This window comes from Triturus cristatus, chromosome 8 (assembly GCF_964204655.1).
Source record: "Triturus cristatus chromosome 8, aTriCri1.1, whole genome shotgun sequence".
In the NCBI taxonomy this organism is placed as follows: Eukaryota; Metazoa; Chordata; class Amphibia; order Caudata; family Salamandridae; genus Triturus; species Triturus cristatus.
The window spans coordinates 1,672,796,707-1,672,822,143 of NC_140591.1; the positions used below are offsets into that span (position 1 = coordinate 1,672,796,707).

Below are 25,437 nucleotides of genomic sequence, written 5' to 3' on the forward strand. Positions count from 1 at the left end.
TACAAATAAAGTAATTATTAATACCAACAAAAAAAGTATTAACATTAATTATCAATCACACAATATTTAATAATTAATTATTTATAAATACCAATAATTTTTTTTATTAATTACCTATTAATAATTAATTAACAACCAATTAATTTTCAATACCAAAAATTAATAAATACAAATAATACCAATTAATAATTCATTAATAATACATTGATTATCAATATACAAAAATTATTTCAATAATTAATTATTTACAATTAAATTACCATATTCCCCTATAAACTCGCTACAAATAATAAACTAATACAATTAACATAATTATCAACTAAACAATTAATACACATTAATTACCAATTAATACAAATTATTTACCAATTAATAATTAATCAACAACCAATTAATTTTCAATACCAATTAATAATTACTTAATAACAATTAAATTACTTCCCACCGTATTCCCCTATAAACCCACAACCCGCTAGAGAAGTAAAACGCAAAATTAAATTAAAAATATTAATAATTCCTAAAAATTATTATTTAATGTACTATAATTAAACTACTTCCCACCCTAATCCCCTATAAACCCACAACCCGCTACGGAATTAAATTACACAAAAATTCAATAACAGAAAATTCATTACTTTAAAAATATTCAAACATACATTCCAAAACTAATACATACTTTTAACACATATAATAACACTTAAAACACTATAAAAAAAATCGATATTTTTAACAACTATATTATGACTGTCGATATTACTTACTTCTATATTATGTAAATCGATATTTCTTACCTGATTTTCAATATTCTTCACCACTATATTTTGGCAATTCGATATTCTGTCCATTCTATATTAAAAACTCGATATTCTGTCCAGTCAATATTTTTTTTTCGATATTATGACTGTTTACCAGTTGCTGCATTGCCTTTAGAGTGGCCCCAAGGCTCTGCAGACCAAGGGTTTTTTCAGGCCCTTCTGGAATTTTAGGAAGGGTGTTTAAGGCAGTGGGCTGGATGAAGCAGGTTTTAGAGGCTGTATGTGTAGTGTTTTGCCCCAAAACATTGCTATCCCAAATAGCTTGATATATGAAGCATCCCTGCCATGTCTGGTTCACCTGTTAGGTGTGCCCTGGTTGGAGAGGTCAGATGGTAAAACCTACATTGGCTCACAGGATTCTTTTCAAGTTTTATTTTAGAAAATGTGCACTCATTCCATCAAATATCTTTATTGGAAATTGTAATTAACAATTTAGTCATGTCATGTAGTTTGCTCGACTAACATCCCCTATAGTAAAAGTTTTTTGGTCTGAAATGGGTGTGCTCATCTTTAATTTTTTGTGCAGATCAGCTATGGTTCTACGCTCACCACACTCACCGACAAGCTTCAGTTTCCTTCCTTCATGTGCACCGTCCCCGCCAACTCATTACAGATCATTGCCCTGGCGCGCTTAATGAAACACTTTGATTGGACGTGGGTTGCAGTAGTCACTTCTGATGACGATGCTGGTGTGCAGGAAGGTCAGGACATAAAGAGAGAGATTGAGAGAAATGGTGGCTGTGTGGCATTCATGGAAAAAATACATTTGAGCTACTCCACAGAGAAGATTTACAGATTGGTTGAAATGATCCGCAGCTTCCAGGTCAAGATAATAATAATTAACACCTCTGAGGTTCACACCAAGATGTTTCTGGAGACCCTCGCTTCACAGAATGTAACAGACAGAGTGTTGGTGTTCTCAGAGTCCTTCACGCTGACCCCTGGCCTCTTCAGGAAGGAGGCCTGGAGAATATTCAATGGATCCATCGCGCTCTCCCCCCATGCCATGGACATGCCAGCATTTGTTGGGATTCTCCACTTGCTCCATCCCTCCAGGCTGCCAGGAGATACTTTCATTAACATCTTCTGGGAGAAGCTATTTAACTGTAAATGGCGAGGTCTCAACGAGACAGGGCCCGCTAACAGTGCAGATCCTACCCAGAAGACAGTACTTTGTGCAGAGAATCAGACCTTGGAAGATCTAGACATGTCTTTTTTTGAGGTGGACGACATGAGTTACACTTACCACATCTACCTGGCAGTCTACGCCTTTGCTCATGCCTTACACTCGCTGGTGTCGTGCCAGCCGGGGAAAGGACCTTTCATGAAGGGCACATGTGGAAATATCCAGAACCTTCAGCCATGGCAGGTAAGTGGGCTCCCCTGTCCCATCTGTAAATGTGACAAGTTAACTTATCGCTGTTGTCTGATGTGAGATAAAGGGGATAAGAAACAAATACATTCATTGTTCCAGTGTTTATTGAAGTTATAGGAAATGACTACTTAGAAAGGAAAAGAGAGGTGCTGTTACTATGGGGCTGATTATGACATCGTATCGGGGATTGCGACCGCCCGTCTACAAGGCGGCGATCCCACAGGTGTAATTACAATGCGACCACCACCACGGTGGTCACAACACCTATATTTTACATTGCTGCGGGTGCTGCTGGCTGCAGCCCCCCCCGGCACTGTAAAAATGAGACATGTAAAATATCCCTGCACTACGTGGCAGGCACCGCATGGTACAGAGATATGTAGGGGGCACCATAGGTAACTCCCCAGTGCCCACATCTGGTGTGCAGGGGGGAAGGGGGGAAATGGAAAAACTGTTTAATGATGGGCTGCCTTAAACCCAGGGTAGAAAACAATACAATATAATATGATGGTGGGAGACATGTACAAGGCTCCATTATTTACATAATAATTTCTGTAATTGATTTATCTAGTTGTGTTCTTGGGTGTTGCACATATTAACTATAGATATGGTTCAGCATCATCATTCCTAGCAGTTTTGATTGTTATGTAAATGGAAACAAATAAAATGATTGAATTGTAGCACTACTGGAACACTAATGATGGGAACCAAATATCGAGTATTTACATTTTTTTTATATAAGATCTGCAGAGTGGCTGGAAGCGGGCTACGCCTTTGTCTAGATAAACTCTATTGAGACCTGTCAATTGTAGGCAAAGCCTTTCTTTGGACGCGGATAAGCATAAAATATACAGAAAGGGGAAAGGAATACCTGTTGCCGGGATGCTTATTAACACCTTCATGCTCCACCAAGAGGATATGACCAGATCCCTAGAGTGGATCTCTGTCACTATATCGAAAGCACAAATATTGTGATACGGAAATCTCATGACAAAAATATCGATCCAAAAAATATGTTTTTTCTAACAAATAGTAGTAAGTAAAAAAATATCAAAAAAGTATATATTATTTTACACTAATATACAAAAATATATACAATAATATCATTTTAATACATATATATTTGAAAGAGTAAATATTAAATATTTTAGCATCTAGCATTACTATGATGTACATTAAATAAGTTTAAGTAATATTTAAGTATATATATAAATGTAAACCTATTTAAAGAAACACACACATATATGAATGTGTGTATATATAGACATATATAATATGAAACTATTTAAAAACATAACTATAATCAAATTTTTTAATTTCTGTTTTTCAAATCAACCAAAATCAAAACTTATATATATATATATATATATATATATATATATATATATATTATATATCCCAAACATCCATCCAACTCCAAAGAGTAAGTGGCACGTCCTCATGATTGGTATGAATAGGGCTAATTTATTGTATTCAGGTCTCCCACCACCCCGCAATGACAGAGAGACGCGTTTCGCCTGCACAGCAGGCTTTATCAATCTATATATGTTTCGCCAAGTGCCCGTAGCTTTGAAGTGGGCACTCAAAGAGCCTGTCTGCTATCCAGTCTTCCTTTTTCAAGCCACCACAACATCCTGGTAAACATAGGGTCTCCCAACGCGTTTCGAGGCGGGGATGCCTCTACATCAAGGGATTAACTTTACATAATGGCGCCATGAGGGATCTTAAATATGCATTCTTCATTGAATGATGGCCCCCTGTGGGCTGAGCTTAGTGCGCTGATAAAACAGGCTGCATGCTGGGACATGTTGTCCGATAAGAACAAAGTTTATTCCCTCAGTGGTTACAAGAGCATCCATAATATTAAAAGGTATTGTTCATTTCCTTCGTAGGAAACCATGTGTTGGTGCAGCTATTTTTTACTTGTGGCAGGCTTGTGCTGATCGTGGGCTTCGATGCATGGCAGCAGCTCCCCTTGCCCAAAAGCAATGCCGGCTCCCACAGGAGATGGAGCCACCTGGGACTGCAGTGGCATTGGGGCTCCCCCGTGGTCCCCAACGTAAGGCCAGACCCCAGGGAATGGGGTCCCCAGGGCCAATAGGGGCCCAGGGAAGGGGGGACACTCGCACCCTCCCTGTTAATTTATTATTTAAAAAGAAAAATGTAAGCCCGGCCCCAGGGGATGGGGTCCCCGGGCTGTAATTGGCCTCAGGAGGGAGGCCACACAGCCCCCTCCAAAATTAAAAAAATAAATAAAGTCTGGCCAGGCCCCAGGGCATGGGCTCCCAGGGCAAAGGAAGTGGCCCAGGGGAGGGGGACCACGTGACCCCCCCTCCCGTATACATACATATTTTGGCCAGGCCCGGGGGATGGAGTCTCCAGGCCGTAATTGGCCTCAGGAGGGAGCCCACGTGGCCCCCTCCAAAAGTATTCTGGCCAGGCCCCGGGGTATGGGGTCCCCGGGGCCAATAGTGGCCCAGGGAAGGGGGGCCACACAGCCCACCTCCCGTATAAATAATTAAAAAAAAAAACGAGGCCATGCCCCGCGAAATCGGCCTCGGGAGGGGGCTGCCTAGCCCGTTTCCCTTTTTTTTAATTTTAAATAAAAAAAGGCTCATTCCCTGGTAGATAGGGCCCCAGGGCCCAAAAATTATTAAGAGAAAGGGAGCCACACAGCACCCCTTCTAAAAAAATGAATAAAAGAGAAGCCAGCATCTCAGCTGAGGGCCCTGCCCCCTCCCTGTACCACTCTGCAAACTTGCCTCCTGGCGCATTCTGGGTTGGGGGATTAAGTCCCCTAGAATATTAAGGGTCTTAGGGGTGAAGTAGCCCACCGGGTACCTCCAGTAAGCCCCACACAGTGGGATTGCTGAGAGGTGGTCCGAGACCATGCCCCTTTTTACACCACTCTGCAAACGGGCCTCTTGGCACACTGCTGGTGGGGTGATGAGGTCCTCTTGTGTCCTGAGGACCTCAGGACTTAACTGGACTTCATCCCCCGATCAGCACTGTGCCAGGAAGTACGTTTGCAGAGTGGTATTAAAAAAGGGGCGTGGCCTTGGGCCTCTCTCAGCAATCCAGCTGTTTGGGACTTACTGGAGGTAGCTGGTGGGCTAGTTGGCCCCCAAGAACCCTCAGGAAGCAAGGGGATTTCATTCCCCCAACAAAGAGCACACCAGGAGGTGCATTTGCAGAGTGGTGGACAAAGGGGCGTGGCCTGTGCCCACCTGTCAGCAATCCCACTATCTGGGGCATACTGGAGGTATCAGGTAGGCTAATTGGCCCCTAAAGACCTCCAGCAGCAAAGTGGACTTTAATTCCCATTCAAGAGCACGCCAGGACGCACGTTTGCAGAGTGATGGGGAAAGGGGGCGTGGCCTGCTATGAGAACTTAACAATCCTGCTGTGTGGGACTTACTGGAGGTAGCAGGAGAGGTAGTTAGCACCCTCCACTAAGTCCCACACAATGGGATTGCTAAGAGGTCTTCGGAGGCCACGCTCACCTTTCTCCACCACTCTGCAAACGTGCCTCCTGGCACAGTACTGGTTGGGGAATGAAGTCCACTTTACTCCTGAGGGACTTTGGGGTCCAAGAAGCCCTCCTGGTACCTCCTGTAAGTCCTACGCAGTGGAATTCCTGAGCGCTGGTTGGAGGCCCAGCCCCTTCCTCCATCTCTCTGCAAACGTGACTACTAGTTAAAGAAGCATTTGCAATGTAATAGGTTTCACATTTGCGAGGTGTTGTAAATGTAAAAGTGTTTTACTAATGTTTCTTGGAGGGGAGTGGATGTAGGTTGTGTGAAGTGGAATTATGTGGTATGATGTGCAGAGAAATTATGTAGATAGACTTTGACTTTGATGTGGATAGAAGGTATGTGGTATTTAATGCAAAGGAATAACGTAGAGTGGAATTATGTGTTATGGAGAGTAATTATGTGGTATGGTAGTCTGTGTTGTGGAGTGGTAATCTCAGGTTTAGTGTTCCTCGTTTCCATAGAAGCTAAACTATAAACTCAATGAGACAAAAAATATGAAGGAACCACTGAGGAGCACGTCTGGACCTAGTCAGAGGTACGAGCATGGCCACTGGAATTATGCAACTGTTTGGCTGCACTGACTTTCGCACAATTTACATGTTTGGCGTTTGCCAAATAATCTATCACCCGCTGCATAATCTGCAGATTTGAACAAAAAAAAACTTGTTTCTAGCTGAAACTGTTCAAACTCTACCAAAAATGCAGCAACAAGTGTTACAGTGTGGTGGAAGGCCCTTTGCAAACCTAGAATGGTCACCTGTTACTTATCTCTAAATGTGGGTATTAAATTGATACTAATGGTGTGCAAACCACTCTTGCTGTGCCTCTCTTGCCTCTTTCTGCATTTCTGTTGCTTCTTTCTGCACCTTTCTTTTTTTCTGTAGTTCTTTTGCCTCTTTCTGCTCATCTCTTCTACTTTCTGTACCTCTCATGCCTCTTTCTGCACCTCTGTTGCCTCTTTCTGCACCATACTTGCTTGTTCCTGTAGCCCTCTTGCCTCTTTCTCCACCCTTCTACCCTCTTTAGGCACCTCTTTTGCTTCTTTCTGCACCCCTGCTCCTTCTTTCTGTACCTCTCCTGTCTGTTTCTGCACCTCTCTTGCTTCATTCTACACTTCTCTTGCCTCTTTCTGCACCTCTGTTGCTTTTTTTGCTCTTCTCTTGCCTCTTTCTGCACCCCTCTTTCTTCTTTCTGCACCTCTGTTGCTTCTTTCTGAACCCCTCTGGCCTCTTTCTGTACCCCCTCTTATCTCTTTCTGCACCTCTCTTGCCTCTGTCTGCACCCCTCTTCCCTCTATCTGTACCTCTTTTGCCTGTTTCTGCAACTCTCTTGCCACTTTTTGCTGTTCTCTAGCCTCCTTCTGTACCTATGTTGCTTCTTTCTGCACTTCTCTTGCCTCTTTCTGCACCCCTGTTGCTTCATTCTGCACTTCTCATGCTTCTTTCTGTACCTGTCTTGCTTCTTTCTGCACCCCTGTTGTCTCTTTCTGCACCTCTCTTGCCTCTTTCTGTACCTCACTTGCCTCTTTCTGCACTTCTCTTGCTTCTTTCTACACCTCTGTTACTTATTTCAGCAATTCTCGTGCCTCTTTCTGCACCCCTCTTTCCTCTTACTGCACCACTCTTGACTCTTTCTGCACCACTCTTGTCTCTTTCTGTACCTCTGTTGCTTCTTTCTACACTTCTCTTCTTTCTTTCTGCACCCCTCTTTCCTCTTACTGCACCACTCTTGTCTCTTTCTGTGCCTCTCTTGTCTCTTTCTGTACTTCTCATGCCTCTTTCTGTACCCTTCGTACTTCTTTCAGCACCTCTGTTGCTTCTTTCTACACTTCTCTTCTTTATTTCTGCACCCCCTTCGGCTTCCATCTGTACCCCCCCTCGCCTCTTTGTGCACCTCTCCTACCCCTTTCTGCCTCTTTCTTGCCTCTTTCTTCACCTCTGTTGGTTCTTTCTAGACTGCTCTTGGTTCTTTCTGCACCTCTTTTGCAAATTTTTGCATCCCTTTTCCCTCTGTGTTCACCTCCCTTGCCTCTTTCTGTACCCCTCTTCCCTCTTTCTGTACCTCTTTTGCCTGTTTCTGCAACTCTCTTTCCTCTTTCTGCTGTTCTCTAGCCTCCTTCTGTACCTATGTTGCTTCTTTCTGCACTTCTCTTGCCTCTTTCTGCAGCCCTGTTGCTTCATTCTGCACTTCTCATGTTTCTTTATGCACCTGTCTTGCTTCTTTCTGCATCCCTGTTGTCTCTTTCTGAATTGTCTTCCCTCCTTCAGTACCTCTCTTGCCTCTTTCTGTACCTCACTTGTCTCTTTCTGCACTTCTCTTGCTTCTTTCTATACCTGTGTTGCTTCTTTCAGCAATTCTCTTGCCTCTTTCTGCACCCCTCTTTCCTCTTACTGCACCACTCTTGCCTCTTTCTGCACCACTCTTGTCTCTTTCTGTACCTCTGTAGCTTCTTTCTACACTTCTCTTCTTTCTTTCTGCACCCCGCTCGTCCCTACAATCCTAAGTCCTTAGGATTGTGGGGACGACCGAATCGGCTGTTAATTACACTACTGTAAGGTCTCAACGTACTATGGTTGGACCGTACAAGGTGGAAACGGGAGATGTAATTTTAGGGACTTACAATAGAGTATCCCTTTAAGCGGTGGAAAGTGATGCCAGTATAGTCTCCACATAACAATATAGGAGAACAGTTTGGCTAATTGTAAGGTCACAGCTCGTATTGGAGCAGGGATGCTAAGAAGGGTTCGTTTACTTCCATGAACCAACAACGCTTAGTGCGCGCACGGGGTTCTATTTATACTTTATATGACCAAACCGTATTGATATTATCCAACAGAGGAGATTAATGAGTCAAGTGGCTTATTTATTTCCCGCAGTGAGTTTTTTCTCCCAAAAAATCTATTGAATGAACTGGATTTAAGGGACGCACATCGAGATTGTGCCCGGGGTCCCGCTTGTGTTATTTGGAATTGACTCGTGAGCGCGTTTATAGACAGACTGTTGATTACGACATTTATACTATTTCGCAGAACCTATTTTGGCCCGTTTACAATCCTGTGTTCATTTCAATATTCATGCCTTGAATAAAATCTTAGGAAAAGACGAAACACGTGTCAGCATGCACATCGTATGCTGGGAGTTTTTACACTTTTATAATACGAATAAAGACTGCTGTACAGCAAGAAGACTAATCTTTCTGGATTTCTGTTTTGAACAATATTGTTGAATTGTCTCTGTCTATGGTAGAGGGTTATATATAGCCAGAGATGTGGTAAACTGAAACAGGACTAAAATAATGATAAGTGGTGTGCTGTATATACCTTAGTTTTTTGTATTCAATTTGGTTGCACATTTAGTTGTGCCGATAACACCTTTTGGTAATAGGTGTTTGGGGCGAACCTATCACCTTTGTATAGACATTTAGGAAGATATTTATACATTTCACGCTAAATGATTAGGAGATTACTCTTTGTCCAGTGAAGGTTCGGACATTTCCCTTTTAGGGAACACTACTACCTGTCTTTTTTATGCTATCGTATCTAACCCTTTTCTTTGTCACTTTTGCATGCCCAAAGTTTTACAAAGAGAAGAAACAATAATGCATTTTCGAATGTTTATTGAGAAGACCTAAGTCTCATAAGTAAAAATGAACTGCGATAATTAGACAGATGAGACACATCATTATAAGCATTATTAGAATGGTGAAAACACAAACAATTCAACCATGTTAATTGATCCTAATGTTACTCCTTTCTCTCACTAACACCCCTACTCTAGTGAGGGTGTTGTGGAAGTACCCTTCTGCCACACCCAGTTGGAATGATTTAACCCCATAACTTATAATAATGTCTCTGGAAATCGGCCCCAGTGTATTAATTCCATTTCAGTGTGCAAACCTGCACACATCTCTGCTTGTGCGGCTATTTTACATCTTAGGATGAATGGTGGGGTCTGTGGAGCTGTATTCGTTCACAACTCTCTGCAGCATTCATAAGGCCCCTGTGAAGTGCCTTTCCCAGATTTCAAAACGGATGTTTAAATGATAAAACTCCACCCTCATCTTATTCTGCCAGAGAAACAGAAAAACGTCTTTACATAGTCTGAAGAAGAAGAGATATCTCCTATGAGCACATAATAAAGCAATGGCATAGCGTTCTAGTATGTGTGTCCCTGGAAATAACAGTGCAGACTACAGAATAACAATGTTTACCAAATGTGAATGTGACATTCTCTCATGTAAGTGAAAAACTTGTGCACACCACCATCTTAAGAAGATGCTAAGTTAAAAAGGAAAACTAAAATGGAGACTAAATATAATCTCTGTAACAATGAGACACTGGTGTTCGCTGCCCAGGAGAGTACGGGAAGGAAAATAAATCTAATTCCCTACCCACGCTCTCCCAGACAGCGAACACAACTTTGCTTCTGCTCTTCATGAAAACAGAGAAAAGTTATTCCCACCTAATTGGGCACCAACAAGCCTTTTTTTAATGTTGTAGAGGTCTGCAGGGAGCACACCAGCCTCCCAGCAACATTAAAGAAACACACAGTAAATATTTTCTGAAAGCATTCCAAACTGGAGTTGTAAGTTCTTCAACTGGTGTGGAGGGACCCCTTGTGGACAGTTCTAAGGACATGTTTAATGTTATTATTTAAAAATGTTTTATTGAAAATATTGTGAGGCAATCACTATTATTAAACACGGCCCTATGTGAAATTATAAAATATACATTCGATTATAGTTATTAGGCACTTTTTGACAAAACCAATAGGTCTGCTTTTCATATGTTGACGTGCTGACCACTTGATAAACCCAGTAGGCATGCTACTTTTTATGTTTTGATGTTCTGATCCTTGACGATGGCAGCAGGCCCACCTTACCTAAAATGACACCCTTTATATTGTTACATGCGCGCCTGCACTGTGCCCTCCAACCAACCCCACATCACCTGAAGACTGTGCACATCTAAGGGTTGCACAGTGATGGGCATTTCACTTTATGTCCAAAAAACAGAGAACATCAGTGAAAAAAGCAAAGGTTATAGTGACATTATAGTTAGACATTATAATAAGACCTTAGAAATTCGTTGAAAAAGACCAAGGTTGAAGGGACGTTATAGTTAAGTGAAAATATCGATTACAAATTTTAAATGAACAAAACCACTGAAATTCACCAGTTATAGTTAGTTCAAGTAACTATAACTAATGCAATAAAGTAACTATAGCACACACCTAACTATGCACTTCTAATTGTCTCACATATTACATCACTCTTGACATGTTCTACAACATCATGGATCACATCACTGCAACATCTGCGGTGCCATCATTGATCAAAACACAGTGCAGGGCTGAGATGTGACGTATAGTTACTGTTGGAAACGAGTTGTAATTGTAATGATATAGCACTTACTACTCCTGACGAGGCGTTGAAGCACTTTATGGCTTATAGTACACTTCTCTGGAATCCACGGTTAGTGGTTAAATATTGGTTATTTGAGAAAACTATAACTGGAGAAATTCAGTGGTTCGTTTAAAATATGTTCTAACTATAGCGTTCCTTTAACCTTTTATTTCAATGATAAGATATGTATCACCCAGTGTTGGTTGTCACTGGGTAGTTATAGTTTTGGGTTGTGTTTCCATAGGGAATGCATTTTTTGTTTTGCTTATATCTTTAGCACCATTTGAAAAATCTTCAAAAATAAAAAAAAAGTCACCTCAGCTCTTTCCTGAAATGTTTTGGGGTGATCCGTCAAGCTAGGACCAAGACAAAGAGAGTGGTCACAAAATGTGTATTCCCCATTCATTTTTCCATAGGAACTTTAGATAAGCTACAGCTTTGTCTCACTGAACACATTTACACCACATTTACCATGAAGCTAGATCTTTGTCCAGAAAGAGTGCTTTTTTAGATTTTCAGTAAATCTGTTCAGTAATTTTTGCAATTAAAGCTCACAAACTTTGTATATTTCATGCCATGGAGAGATCTGATTGGCTGCTACATACCTCCTCCCTGTGCCCTAAAAGCCCCCTGGGACCCAATCCACCAGGGCCGAACACAACTTTAAAGGCAAAGGGCCTATTTCCTGGACTCAGCTCACAGATTGTGTCCCGGTGAGCCTGGACCTGGGACACATTCTTTTCCCTGCCTGCATCAGCACATGAGAGAAACATATGTTTTATTCCACCTGGTGAGACCATTTTTAAATCACCCCCCGGTCAGGAGCAAAAATGCTTTCCCTGTCTGCAGGAGTGTGGCTACTCTGCTTCCAACTGATGGTTGATTTTAAAATGCTCTCAACAGGTGCGCTATATAAAATGTAATTAACATAACATAACAGTGGGGGGTTAGCCAAAGGAACGTGAGATTGGTTCGGGGTCAGTTTGTCAACCTGCATGGGGTTGACAGCAGGGTCCAGCCACAGGCCAGGCCCTGTGGAAAACCTCCCACCGCCCATGATTGCAGACCTATGTTACGCACGGTTGGATTGACGTAGTTGAATAACATATTACTTTATGCTAAAAAAAACTTCGAAATTCACTTAAAAACAACAGTTAAATTGATGCTATAGTTAGGAATTGTAATTACATCCTATTTTACTTTTTATTTAAATTAGAAATTCATTGAAAAAAAAAGCAATGGTTTAAGGAGTGTGTGGTAATGATGATCAGGTAGCCGAAGGGTAGTTTTATCTTATTTATTTGATCTCAGTTGCAGGTATGTAAATCCATATAGAGCAGCCCCATATTAGCAGCCTGCCTGCTGCTCACCCCATACTCCATCTGTCCCACCTGACCTCACAGGTGCCCAAACATTCCATTCATTCATCACCCCCACACCGATATTCCACGCAGCACATTCACATTGGCTGAGCAGCTGAGGCCAACACAAAAGGGGATAAGCATAAATACATATACAATATACTACAGAATGTTATAGCAAGGTGAAAATGTCAGTAGAATGTGCTGTTGTAAACAAACAAAACTACTGAAGTTCACCAGTTACAGTTATCCCAATGAACTATAACTGGCACCCTAAGGTAACTATACCTCGCACCCTTGCCACACATTAAACACAGAAATGTACTGAAATAAATGGTCAAAGTGATACTATAGCATTATATGGATATAGAGATGAGAGGAGAGCTAGCATTTAAAAAATGAAAACCCAGAAATGTGCCAATTATAGTTTAGTAAACTAACTCTAATTTGGGCCCCTATTGTACACTGATTATTACCTCACATATTTCATTACTGATGACCTGATAAATTAATTTACTGATGACATCACTGATGGCATCTCAAATTACATTATTAATGACATCACCAAAAGTTACTACATCCTTGCTACTCTTATTCACATTACTCCATATGCCCTTACATCATGTTAAAAAGAAAGTTGTTAGTAAAGGTCCTATTGTCAGATACAGAATACAGTTACTGTGTGTAAGAAAGTGGCTCAGTATATACTGCACCAAAGTAAGGTTCAGTGTGCACAGAGTCCACAGTCCCCAGAGGTTTGGCAGAGGTTAAAGTTAGATATAATCTTACTCTCTAAAGTGAGAGCTTGGTCGAGCTGTAAGGCAGTATCAGAGGACAGTGTAAAGCATTTGTTGTACACACTCAGTCAGCAAATGGTCTCACACACTCAAGAACTGAACTCTAGGCCAATTGTTTTGTATATACAAATATATAGTTGTTTTATTTTAGAACCACAAGTAGGTATCAAAATTCTTTCTCAGAATGAAATGCTGTAGTTGTATACTTTCAATGAGAAATATACTTTTAAATGCAATAGTTACAGTTGTTGCTATAGGCAACACAATTCAAACACAATTATAACATTGAGCTCAATGGGAGTTTTTAAGTAAATGCAATTTCAATTACTTTGCGTGTGATTTTCTTACTCAGGGCTGGGTCCTGGATTCAGCCCTGGTGCATTTCCTGTAAACAGTTGAAAGAAATCGTTTTTGTTATACAGGCGATTTTTAGGGAATAATTGTATGTTTCAAAAATCGACACAAAAGAATTTCTGGCAAAAACCAGGCAATGTTATTCTATGGAGGAAAAACAAGTTATCGGCAAGTACTGTTGTAATTATTTTTCAGGGTCAGTGCTATGCACCAAGATCCAGCACTGGGATCTCTCCTGATAACAGGTGAGTAATTACGTTTTCGTTGTTCGGCTGATTTTTAGTGAATATTTTAAAGTTTCAAAACTCGACACAGAAGAATTTCCAAGTGAACCAAGTCAATGTTACCCTATGGAGAAAAAGTGAGTTATCGGCTTTCAGGTAGGTACTCGACTGGCAGAGTTAAGGTTCTGGGCATAGACTCAGGGGTCTCCCAGGGTCAGATAGGTACAGTTGTTACACCCTCAGCGGCACAGGGGCAGCCGGGTGCAGAGAGATTAAGGCCCAATGTTAGCCTATGGCGGGCAGGGGGCCTTTGGTTGGTGGCTGCTAGCAGGCAGGCCGCGCGGCTGGGGGAGCTGGGCTCCTGGTCACTCACACAGGGCAAGTGGGGAAGTAAGATAGGATAGAGGTTGCACTTCCAGGGGCACACAGGCAGTTGGGTGCATGGTGCTTTCGAGCCGTCGGGCGCTCAATGTATTTCAATGGAGAAGCTACCAGATGAACAAAGGCTGCAAGCTCGGGGACGGAGATTCTTCAGGTACGACCACCACTTCGAGAGGTAAGTTGGGAAGCTGTAGGTTAGGTTGGCACCCAGGAGCTGGGCACAGGGGGCCACAGGGTGCCGGGTGCAGGGGTGTCTTTTCGCGTCGGGAAATCTTACCCTCTGCTGGTCGCCGTTGAAGGGGTCCCTGGTTCTGAGGCTGCAGGTGTCGTCAGGAGCATCGAGGAAGGTCCTTGGGTGCTGGATTCTTGGTCACAGTCACCGGGGGGACGTCCTCGTGGTCTTTGTCCACTCAGGCATAGGCCGGGTTTGGCGGGTGCAGAGTGTGCAGGAGTCGCGGTTCCTGGCTGGCACCAGGGGTTTGTTACTTGCTTTGAGCAGAACCAGTGCTCGTGGAAGCCCCAGTCTTTTAGATGAGCAAGGCAGTCAGGTCCTCCGGGGTTTTCGAGATTGCTGACCACTGGAGATGCCGGGTTTTAGCAGGAGCAGGTTCGCGGGTCGACAGGCCTGTAGGGCTGGGGCCAAGTCAGTTGGTGTCATCCTCTTGTTAGCAGCTGCGCGGCAGGTCTTCTTTCTTCTTGTTCTTCTTTCTTTTTTCTGATTCGGGAACTGACGAAGGAAGGATCAGGGTGCCCCTAAATACTAAATTTAGGGGCGTTACAGGTAGGTAGAGGTCAGCGACCAATGGGTCCCTTCCCTGGGGTGGGTACACCCCCTTCCTGCCACTCTCCAGTGGGAGGGGGCAGGAGCCTAGTCCTGATTGGGTAGGGCTCCCCATCCTCAAAATGGCGAGAGCCCAGAGTTGTGCTTCACCTCGCCTCCCCCACCTGAGGGGTGGGGTTGGCAGATGCTGGCACTCCCCCTTTCCCTACTTAGGTTTTCCCACTGATCTTGCCACCAGAGTGGGGGTCAAAACCGGTAGGGGCCAGTTGCTGAGTACAGCAAGTGGCCTAGGGAAGCTCACAAAGGCGGCATGCCTTTGAAGCTTCCCCTGCCCATCCTGGGGAAGGAGACCTAGCACCTCGCCCAGGACGTTCATTGTTGCAGACCTACGAGAGCGGATGGCTCTCTACCCAGGGGTCCAGCAACATGTCTGCTGGGTGGCAGCCTAGGCAGCCTCTCAGTCAGGACGCTGGTTGTTGGCTATGTTCAGGGGGAATCGCTAAGATGCCCTTTGTCGTGCATTCTACATTAAATCCCACACTGGCATCGGTGCGGGTTTAATATGCTGAGAAGTTTGATATCAAACTTCTCAGTCTTCAGTGCAGCCATCATGGTGCTGTGGAGTTTGTGATGACGACCTCCCAGCACCATATACTCTTAATGGCAGCACTGCACTTACAGTGCCCAGGAATGGATCTGGATACTGTAGGGGTACAGGGCTCATGCATCTGTACCCACACCACTGGCATAGGGCACCCAGCTAGAGGGGTGACGGAGGTATGCCAGGGCATTGTGTTTTGTGGACATGGCACACAGGGATGTGTGCCATGTCGACTCTCTGTTTGGTTCTGCACCAAGACACTCAGCCTGCAAAGGCAGTGTGTGTGTGTCAGGGTACAGGGCCTCTAAGGGTGACACAATAAGTGCTGCAGCCCTTAGGGGCCTTCTCTGGTCACAGGGCCCTGGGTACCTAGGGTACCATTAACCAGGGTCTGACATGTGGCCAGAGATGCCAATTGGGTTTAGGCTTCATGCAGTTTTAGGGAAGGAACTCAGGCCCCGGGCACCTGATTGGCAGGAGCCCAGGGCACACTCAGTCAAAGTACATCAGCAATTCAGCAAAAAGTGGGGGCATACTATGCAAGAAAGATGGCACTTTCTCACACTGTGTGTACTTGTGTGGGTGCATAGAATGGAAATAGTGTAAGCTCGGAAGCTAGTGTTGTTCTGAATGTTGGAAGTTATTTTGCACACCATTTCCAAACCAGTAAAGTTTGAGGTTCAAGTAGTGCTCAATTTAAACATAGTAAAGCCTGAACATACCTGATGTAGTTGCAGAGTCATGTTTTACTGTAGGTTGTGGCTTAAAGCCCAAGCATGTCCCAAATAAGACAAAGCTTCCGTTCACAATATATTATGCACCAGTTGAAGTATGGGCATGTGCCCATGTTTAATAGTTGTTAGACAGTGCAATAGACAAATTATATACAGAAAATATGTTTATAAGGTGTAGATGTTTATCTGCATAACTTTGCTTACGTTTTTGAGGCATTGCAGATTGTTGAATGTAAGAGTGACCTACTTATAAATAACTTGACTCATACAGTGGTCGTATGCCATTATGCTCCTCTCAGGAATGTTTGTAAAGCACTTTAGCAAACTACGGAGTGTTGCCCATAGTGCCTGGCACAAGGTGTCTTATCAATGGCAAATGCAATCGCTTGACTTAATATTGCAGGTTATGTGAAGTCTTTAAGAGGATGATCTTTCATTAAGGTGAATACAGTAAGAACGTTTGTTTGGCGGGAGTCCAGGGTTTAAAAAGGGCTGACACCATTAAAGTGTTTGGAGGCAACTTGTTTGTTAGGTGGACGGATACCAGGAAGAATAGAGTAACATCCAATAAATGGGGGCGAGTAAACAGATAAGCTATGTGTCCAGCGTGTGGCTAAGTATTATGTTCGGAGCATGGCCAAGCCCAAGATGGTGTCAGATGACTGAGCCCAAAACTCTGGCCCCAGCTGTGGCCCAGCTAGTGCTCTACAGGGCTATCTGCTGCAATCCCGTGGACGTGGGTGGAAAATATTCACCTGAATTCAGCTGTTATAAAGGTTACGCTAAGGAATGCGGGAAATCGTGTGATACCTGATCAGGTGAAGAGACAACAAGCAAGAGGGAGAGTCGTTCCTTATGGCAACTAAGCAGTGAGTACTCCAGGGCCCAAGCAGAGGTGACAAGTGAACCCTACGGGGCAACAGAGGCTCAAGCAGAGATCCAGATAGGTAGTGCACCTCAGTACCCGCACACAGTGCATGCTGATTCCCTATGTGGCAGCTGTGTAGGCCTGCCAAGGGATATGGTCAACAGAGACGAGCTCTAGCACTGACCTTTGTGGATGTCCACCTGAAAAACTGTGAAATAAGTTGCTTCCTGTGGGGACCCCAGGGTCCCAATAAGGTACAGATTGGAGCTGATAATTAAAACACCTTCTTCATATGATTAAAAATAAAAATGGCCCCTGCTTGCCCCACACTTTGACGCTCCATGTGGTGATGAGCAAGCACTGTAATATGAACGAGTCCAAAGATGAGGGCCTCACCCATGAATGCCTGAATGTGGTTCCTTGAAATAAGTGGTATATGATGTAGAGCCGTGGAGGCCTAAAATGATGTGGGCTGGGGTGAGGTAGCTGAGACTCAGTGTCACACAAAGAAATAAGCTGGACCCCTGAGGCAATACTGGAAATGCATGTGAGTCCTCTCAGCATAACATGACTAAGCTAGCATTGGGCTCAGATCCATCAGGGATGGTTTAGAGCTGATCTCAAGGACCCTAACTAAGTGAAGCTTATAAAGGCTGCAGGAGATAAAATGTGTCACTACAGGAAACCCGGTCACAAAGACCCTGGCTTGCAGGGAGGGACTAGCCAACCCCCTCTTGCAAGTGGACTATATCTCAGCACGTGGAGGGCCTGAGGCGGTACACATGGGCACATTCCCCATAAAGAACACAGCCTGTGGGTTTGGCTTACAGCTATCATCACACCTACAGATAATAAAAAGAAGGCTCTTCCTTGACTCTGGAATTGCCTTCGGGGCCTGCCCCACGAGGAACAGTGGTGGCACCAATAGTTCAGAAGTGTGCAGGTTGATAAGAAGCTTTGGAGGCATCCAGGGGCTCCAGAGGCTTCAGTGGCGCGACTGGACTGGCTGATTAAGCAAGGGCCATGTTTTGGTACAGCTTACAGGGGCCAGTCCTCAACCAGCGTCTGCTGTCTACCAAAGTTCCAAAAGATTGCCCATAATAAGGCAGCAAACTGATAGGGATAGCCAAGGATGGAGGCAATGAAACCTGAATGCAAAACAACAATTACGGAACTTGTTCAGGCCCCTCAAAGCAAGAAGCAGGAGGTGGATACTAATAATGATTCTCATAAATGGAGAATGATCAAGATCAGAAGATCACCCCTCCCCTAAATGATAACTTGACTATCACCAAACACTTTATACTAACAAATTTGCTGATTTGGCAGGCGGGCTGGAGGACCTAGGTCACAGGGTCAATTCCCTAGATCAACAGTCTCTGAAACTGGAGGAATATCACCCACATCTAGTTACTCTAACTGACCAGCTCATAACCCTCCAGGAAAAACAAGAGGATCTTGAAAATCCATCACGAAGATGCAATCTCCACATCAGAGGGGTGCCATTGGGCAAGGAAGGCAAAGACTTTAAAGGAGCCAGCCAAGGCCTAGTGAAGATCATTCTTGAGGAATTGATCATTGATAGAAACCCATAGAGCAAGCACACATAACCCTAACTCAAAGTTAACACCTGACATCCACATTTGTTTTCATCACTTCGAGGAAAAGTAAGCGATCCTGGGATTTTCATAGAAAGGGGATCCCATTTGCTTTAAAGAATATGATCTGCAAATCTTCCAAGATCTTTCAACAGTGGCACTCCTTCCTCAATGACAATAACATCTGATACAGTCATCCCTTTCGACTTCCGTTTGGGTGGCAGGCTGTTTCAGTTTCAAAAACCTTCACTCTATCTTACATAGAGATCACAAAAGTGCAAAATGCAAACAACTCAGCAAAATTCATAATGAAAATTCAAAGCCAACACAGACATAGATAAAACCAAGGAACAAAAAGAAAAGTTATACAGAGAGACGGCTATATCGTAATACAAAGCCGTAATCTCAGACTAGCACCACCATCAAAACAGCTCACTGAGTGTCCTGCTCAATGCATAACAAAGCGCAAAGTGCAATACATCGCAAATGCATGAGAGATGTTATAGTTAAAAAGATTGATTTAAACATCAGTATAAAATCAATAATAAAACATAAATCATTGAAAATTATGCCATTGGTAAAGTGCATTTAGCTGAATTCCAGGCTGCCCTCGTGCATGTGATCCCTCTATGGTTGTCCTGCTGCGTATAGACATTTTAAGAAAGCAGCAGACACTGAAACAGATGTGTTGGTTACCTAACATCTGGAGGTACATAAGGACCTCTCTGCGCTTTTTAAAAGCCAAGGATTTTAGAGTGTGCTTGAGACATCGTTGAAAAGATTTACGTTAAAATTTGCAGAAAAATATTACATGCAACAAGAATTGTTCTGCAGTCCATTCACAGGGACAAGGAGTCAAATTGCTATCCCATACTTTTCCCCCCTTAGAGAAGCACATCAAACACCACACGGTCCCTGACCGGAATCTAAAAAGGAGGGACTTCTCCCAACGTGCAAGCTCCAGGGTTAGATAAAAGGCAGAATATCTTGTTGATAAAGAGATACAATAATTGCGGGTGGCATATTTTCTAAAAGCTTTTTTGGGAGAAGATAAACTTGGCGTAGCAGGATTCGACCAGCCTCTCATTGGACTTGCTAATAGTCTTAGGTGAGGTGACCTTTGCAGAAAGACCAATGTCAGTGAGACACTTACTAACATAGATTAACCAGGGGATAGAGAGACCCTTATCCTGACTGAGACCCTCTAAGAAAATGTCTCAATTAAAACCTGCTTTATTGTTAGACCAAACACTCACTCAAAGCAAGAGGGGGCCAATTTAATGGTATCTGTAATGTATTCCAAATTCATTTCGGAATGTTAGATATAGGTGGAACTAGAAGGCGGAGCATTCAGCAGCTGCCTACAGATTCTGGGCCTCATTTGTGAAAAGTGACACATCACTGCATGACAACAGCGCTGCGTCACTTTTCATTGCGCCCTTCTTGCGACATGCTGGATGCGTCATATTTACAGTATGACGCATCATGTCGCACAGAGTTACAGATACGTCAGTATTTCTGATGTGTCTGTAGGCGCAAAAATGCCGCTTTGCTGGAGTGTGTCACAAAAGTGACGCAACTCCATCAATGGGTCATTTCACATGGGCAAGTCCCATGTGAAATGTGCCTGCGTCAGTCTTACGCCTGCCATGAGGCAGGCGTAAGATTTTGAAGCATTTGCGTCCTAGAAGTGACTCAGTGAAATCTAGTAGATTTCACTGCATCACTTCTACGAGGCTTACTTGGGTCAGAACACCCACCCTGCATATATTATACCTGACGCAGGTATAATGTACCGCAGGGGTTTACAAAGTGGCGCATGTACCTAGATGTTTCACTTTGTAAATATGACTCAACATGGCATATTTTATTACCCTGCTGGAGGGTCACAAAAAGTGACGCACCAGCGGTGTCAAAGTGATGCAAGGCCTCATAAATAAGGCCCTCTGTTTTCCTCTACCTGTATATTGGAGGAATGATGGTACCCCCACACTTTCAATCCATGAGTTGCTGTAAAGACACACAGGGGCATATCTACAAAGCGGCGATAGTAAATTATTGCCGCTAATGCGGCCGTTTTTGGCCGAAAAGCGGCGATAATTTTATCGCCTAATTAGCAAGGTCACGCTAACGCATGAAACCTTGCTTTAGCGCCCAGATTCTTCACGCCCAGCTTTGCATCTATAATGAGATACAAAGTGGGCGTTCCTGACCTAACATAGCGACATTTCTCCTATCATCAAGCCCCACGCTATGAAGCATTGCGGCAGGAAAAGTAGCGATAACCCCTGTTATCGCTACTTTCCTTACGCCTGCTTCAGGACTGACTTAGCCATGATATCCTATGGAAGGTGGATATCATGGCTAAGTTTGTGAGGCCCTATCATCAAGCTAACGCCACATTTCGTGAGATTATCGCTGGGTTTCCAGCGATAATCTCACGTTAGGCAGTTAGCGCTAGGATTTTTATCGCTAATGAGATAAGCATTGCTAATAGCACGCAATCTCAGTGATAAAAATCCACGTTAGCTGGCGATAATTGTCCTAGCGCTAAGTGCGTTTAGCGATAATTATCACCGGTTGTTGCTGATATGCCCCACAGTAATCTGTAACTCTTGAGGTAGGGAGAAATAGTGCCCCTTCCAGCCTTCTGAACTAGGCTGAACAAGGATCCCGCCGCCCTCCCTGACATCGAACGCGCTGCGTTCACTTGTGGTCGCCATGAGTTGCTGCATCAATAGTAACACACAAGAAACAGATGTTATGTACGGGACTCAGATGTTGCTCTAGAAGCTATAGGGAAATCGGACATTTTCCACCAGGCCCACAGGCCATTATGTGGGATTTCCCATAATTGGTCAACATATCAAGGTTTCACATGAATGTTACAAAAGTATGCAGAGCCCTTGCCATTAAAACAGCGTTGTCGGCATATAATAATGCTGAGACGGGAGGTGGCAATTTTGGGAACATTCCTAGTAGTGCTGGGCAAATGGGTGCTGAGATCGTTAATGTAAATGGTGAAGAGCAAGGGGGCCAGAACACACCCCTGTTGCACTCCACTAGATAATGGAAAAGCATCAGATTGTTCACCTGTCTGACCATACCACACCCTAGCTCCTGCGTTTTCATGCAGGGAGTGTAGAAGATTAGCTAGGGGACCTTTCACCTCAAGATTAATTAAAATTGTCCACAATTTGCTCCTGTTCACTCGATTGAATGCAGAAGACAAGTCCATGAAGGACAGGTACAGTGGGCAGTGCCTGGCGATGGTGCACTTGCTGACAATCAAATGCAAGTTCAGGCATTGCTCCACTGTGCAAGCCCAGTATGGACCCATACTGGCAGGCAGACAGAATACAGAATGTCAGCCCAGGTCTGCAGGAAACTAAAAATAACCCTCCCTAGAGCCTTTACAGAACTGTTGATAAGGGATATTGGCCTGTAGCATTTGGGGGACCCTCCATTCCCTTTCTAGTATATTAGAACTATAGTAGTGAGGGTCCAATACTCCAGAATCAAGTTAGACAGAGTTCTTAATTAGGTTGGTAAGCAGGGGTCCCCAAATGCCCAAATTGCATTTAAGTAAATTCATGGGGATCCTGTCAGGCCCCGGAGCTTTCCCACTAGAACTAAGTCTGACTGCATCCTCCACTCCCTGGAGGGAGGCCTGAAAAGGGGTGGTGGTCGAGAAGCTCACACAGTCTGGCAGTACACTAGGGCTGTGCGGACTTTGCGTAGCGCCACTACGCAGAATTTTGAAAAAAAATGTGGAAAACGAGAGCACATCCTGAGTAGGGCTGGGCGGACTTTGCCTAGCGCAACTACGCACTATTCTGAAAAAAATTGTGGAAAACGAGCGCACAACCTGATGGACCGTGAGACCGGGACTGGGGTCCCTCGTGCTTGGGCAGGCTCCCCGATCTCCCCGGGCTGGCTGCGTTGAGAAGCAGAGATCGGCCCCGGGCCTGCCAAGTGTCCATCTGCCCGGGACAAGGGTCCCTGGTGCAGAGCACCAGAGCCCTGCAAGGGCAGGTGGGAGCCCTACCGCTATGACTTGGCACGGGCAGATGGGAGTCCTTTCGGTCCCGGCCATCTGGTCGCACCTTTCCCTCAGCCATCTGGTCGCATGCAATGCTTTCCAATGGGGTGACCAGATGGCCGGGCTGCCCTGGAAGTCCCGATGGGGGCTCATTCGCCTTCCCGATCCCAGGAAGGGCTCCAAGAAGTCGGGTGCACCCAGGCCTAGGGTCCCCTCCCTCACTCAGTGCTCACCGTTTACCAGAAAGGGGGGTAGCCTTCCTCCGGATTACTAGGGGCAGGGTATGCCGGGACACCCCTCCTGGGGATGGCAGTTCTCAGGCGGGGACCAGATGGGCCAAGCCCGGACGACACTTCCCCGGGGCGTGCGGTGCTCCCTCCTCCAGCACGCGGCGAGGCAAAGTGCCCGGGACGGGCTCCATGGGTCCCCCGGGCGTCCGGGCCTCGGGAGCTCCGCTGGGCCTCCCATGCCTGATGCCCAGCGTGGGGGTCTACGAATCCCCCCCGAGGCCTGCAGCCCCAAAGCCCTGCAGCCCTGGAGCCCTTCAGCCCGGAGCCCTGGAGCCCTGCAGGCCCGGATCCCTGCAGGCCCGGAGCCCTGCAGGCCTGGAGCCCTGCAGGCCCGGAGCCCTGCAGCCCCGGAGCCCTGCAGCCCTGGCGCCCTGGAGCCCTGCAGCCCCGGAGCCCTGCAGCCCTGGAGCCCTGCAGCCCTGGAGCCCTGCAGCCCTGGAGCCCTGCAGGCCCGGAGCCCTGCAGGCCCGGAGCCCTGCAGCCCCGGAGCCCTGAAGCCCTGGAGCCCTGCAGCACTGGAGCCCTGCAGCCCCGGAGCCCTGCAGCCCTGGAGCCCTGCAGCCCCGGAGCCCTGCAGCCAGGAGGTTGGGCGCATCCGCGCCTGCGCAAGGGTTACAAGAAAGGTGGGTAGCCTTCCTCCGGATTAGTAGGGGCAGGGTATGCCGGAACACCCCTCCGGGGCTGACGGTTATCAGGCGGGGACCAGATGGGCCAAGCCCGGACGACACTTCCCCGGGGCGTCCGGTGCTCCCTCCTCCAGCCCGCGGCGAGGCAAAGTGCCCAGGACGGGCTCCATGGGTCTGCCGGGCGTCCGGGCCCCGGGAGCTCCGCCGGGCCTCCCATGCCTGAGGCCCAGCGTGGGGTCTACGAGCCCCCCCCAGGCCTGCAGCCCCAAAGCCCTGCAGCCCTGGAGCCCTTCAGCCCGGAGCCCTGGAGCCCTGCAGGTCCGGAGCACTGCAGGCCCGGAGCCCTGCAGGCCCGGAGCCCTGCAGCCCCGGAGCCCTGCAGCCACGGAGCCCTGCGTGGGCAGGCAGGAACCCTAGCGCGAAGGCTCGGGGTTGGACAGATGGGAGTCCTTTCAGTCCCGGCCAACTGGTCGCTCCTTTCCCCTCGGCCATCTGGTCACGCGCAATGCTTTCCAATGGGACGACCAGATGGCCGGGCCAGCCTGGAAGTCCCGATGAGGGCTCATTTGACTCCCGGATCCCAGTCAGGGCTCCAGGAGGTCCGGCGCATCTGCGCCTAGGATCCCCTCCGTCACTCGGAGCGCGAGAGTTACAAGAAAGGTGGGTAGCCTTCCTCCGGATTAGTAGGGGCAGGGTATGCCGGAACACCCCTCCGGGGCTGGTGGTTCTTTGCCGGGGACCAGATGGACTATGCCCGGGCAACATCCTCCCAGGCGTCCGGGGCTCCCTCCTCCGGCCCGCGGTGTGGCAAAGTGCCCAGGGACGGGCTCCACGGGTCCCGGGCAGTCCTCCCCCCGGGGCGCCCGGGCCCGAGAGCTCCGTCAGTCCTCCCCGTGCCTGAGGCCCAGCCGCTGTCCCCGAGCCCCCCCCGGAAGCAGAGCCCACCGAGCCCTTGGATCAGGCGGGAGCCCTACCGCTATGGCCCGGCTCTGGGCGGGCAGACGGGAGTCCTTTCAGTTGCCGGCCATCTGATCGCTCCTTTCCATCGGGATGCGCGCAATGCTTTCCAATGGGGTGACCAGATGGCCGGGCCGGCCTGTTAGTCCCGATGAGGGTCCATTCTGTGGTAAATATTTAAATTACCAGTACTATTTTTTATGCGGTAAAATACAATGAGAATAACTCAGTAAAATAAGAGGCAGAATCCATGGTATTCGAGGGTATAATAGGGTATTTATTCCTTACAAAGGAATGATGGTTCGAACCAGGCAATCGAGTTCCGTCACCATGAAGGTTCAGGAAGGGATCAGCAATAGATTATTGACAAGTAATAGTATATATAAGAAATGCATTACATTAAGACAGATGCAGGAGGCGTAACAGCTTGATAATACAGATAAGAATACACATACGTAATGAAAAAGGCGTAATAATAGGCGTGCATGAGGGCGTATACTAGAAACGTCATTTAAAATGATGTCACAGGTGGCCACTCATACTTAGGAATGGAATATCCGGCCCATTCATGGCAGATATGAAAGAGGACATGTTAACGTTGGACGCACATGTATTTGCGTCTTCATAGCTGGAACTGGAGGGAACATACATGTACTTGTAGCATGTACATGGAGCCGTTGGGGTCTAAGATAG

General features: G+C 45.9%; 1 protein-coding gene across 1 annotated transcript in view; it reads left to right on the forward strand.

Moving 5' to 3' along the window:
* The window catches only part of LOC146808565 (vomeronasal type-2 receptor 26-like), a 149,011-nt gene that overhangs the window by 49,446 nt on the left and 74,128 nt on the right, over positions 1-25,437 (forward strand). Inside the window, exon 3 of the mRNA XM_085624013.1 lies at positions 1,342-2,184. Within this exon, the coding sequence (XP_085480139.1) occupies positions 1,342-2,184 (843 nt within the window). The remainder of the gene's footprint in view (positions 1-1,341; positions 2,185-25,437) is intronic.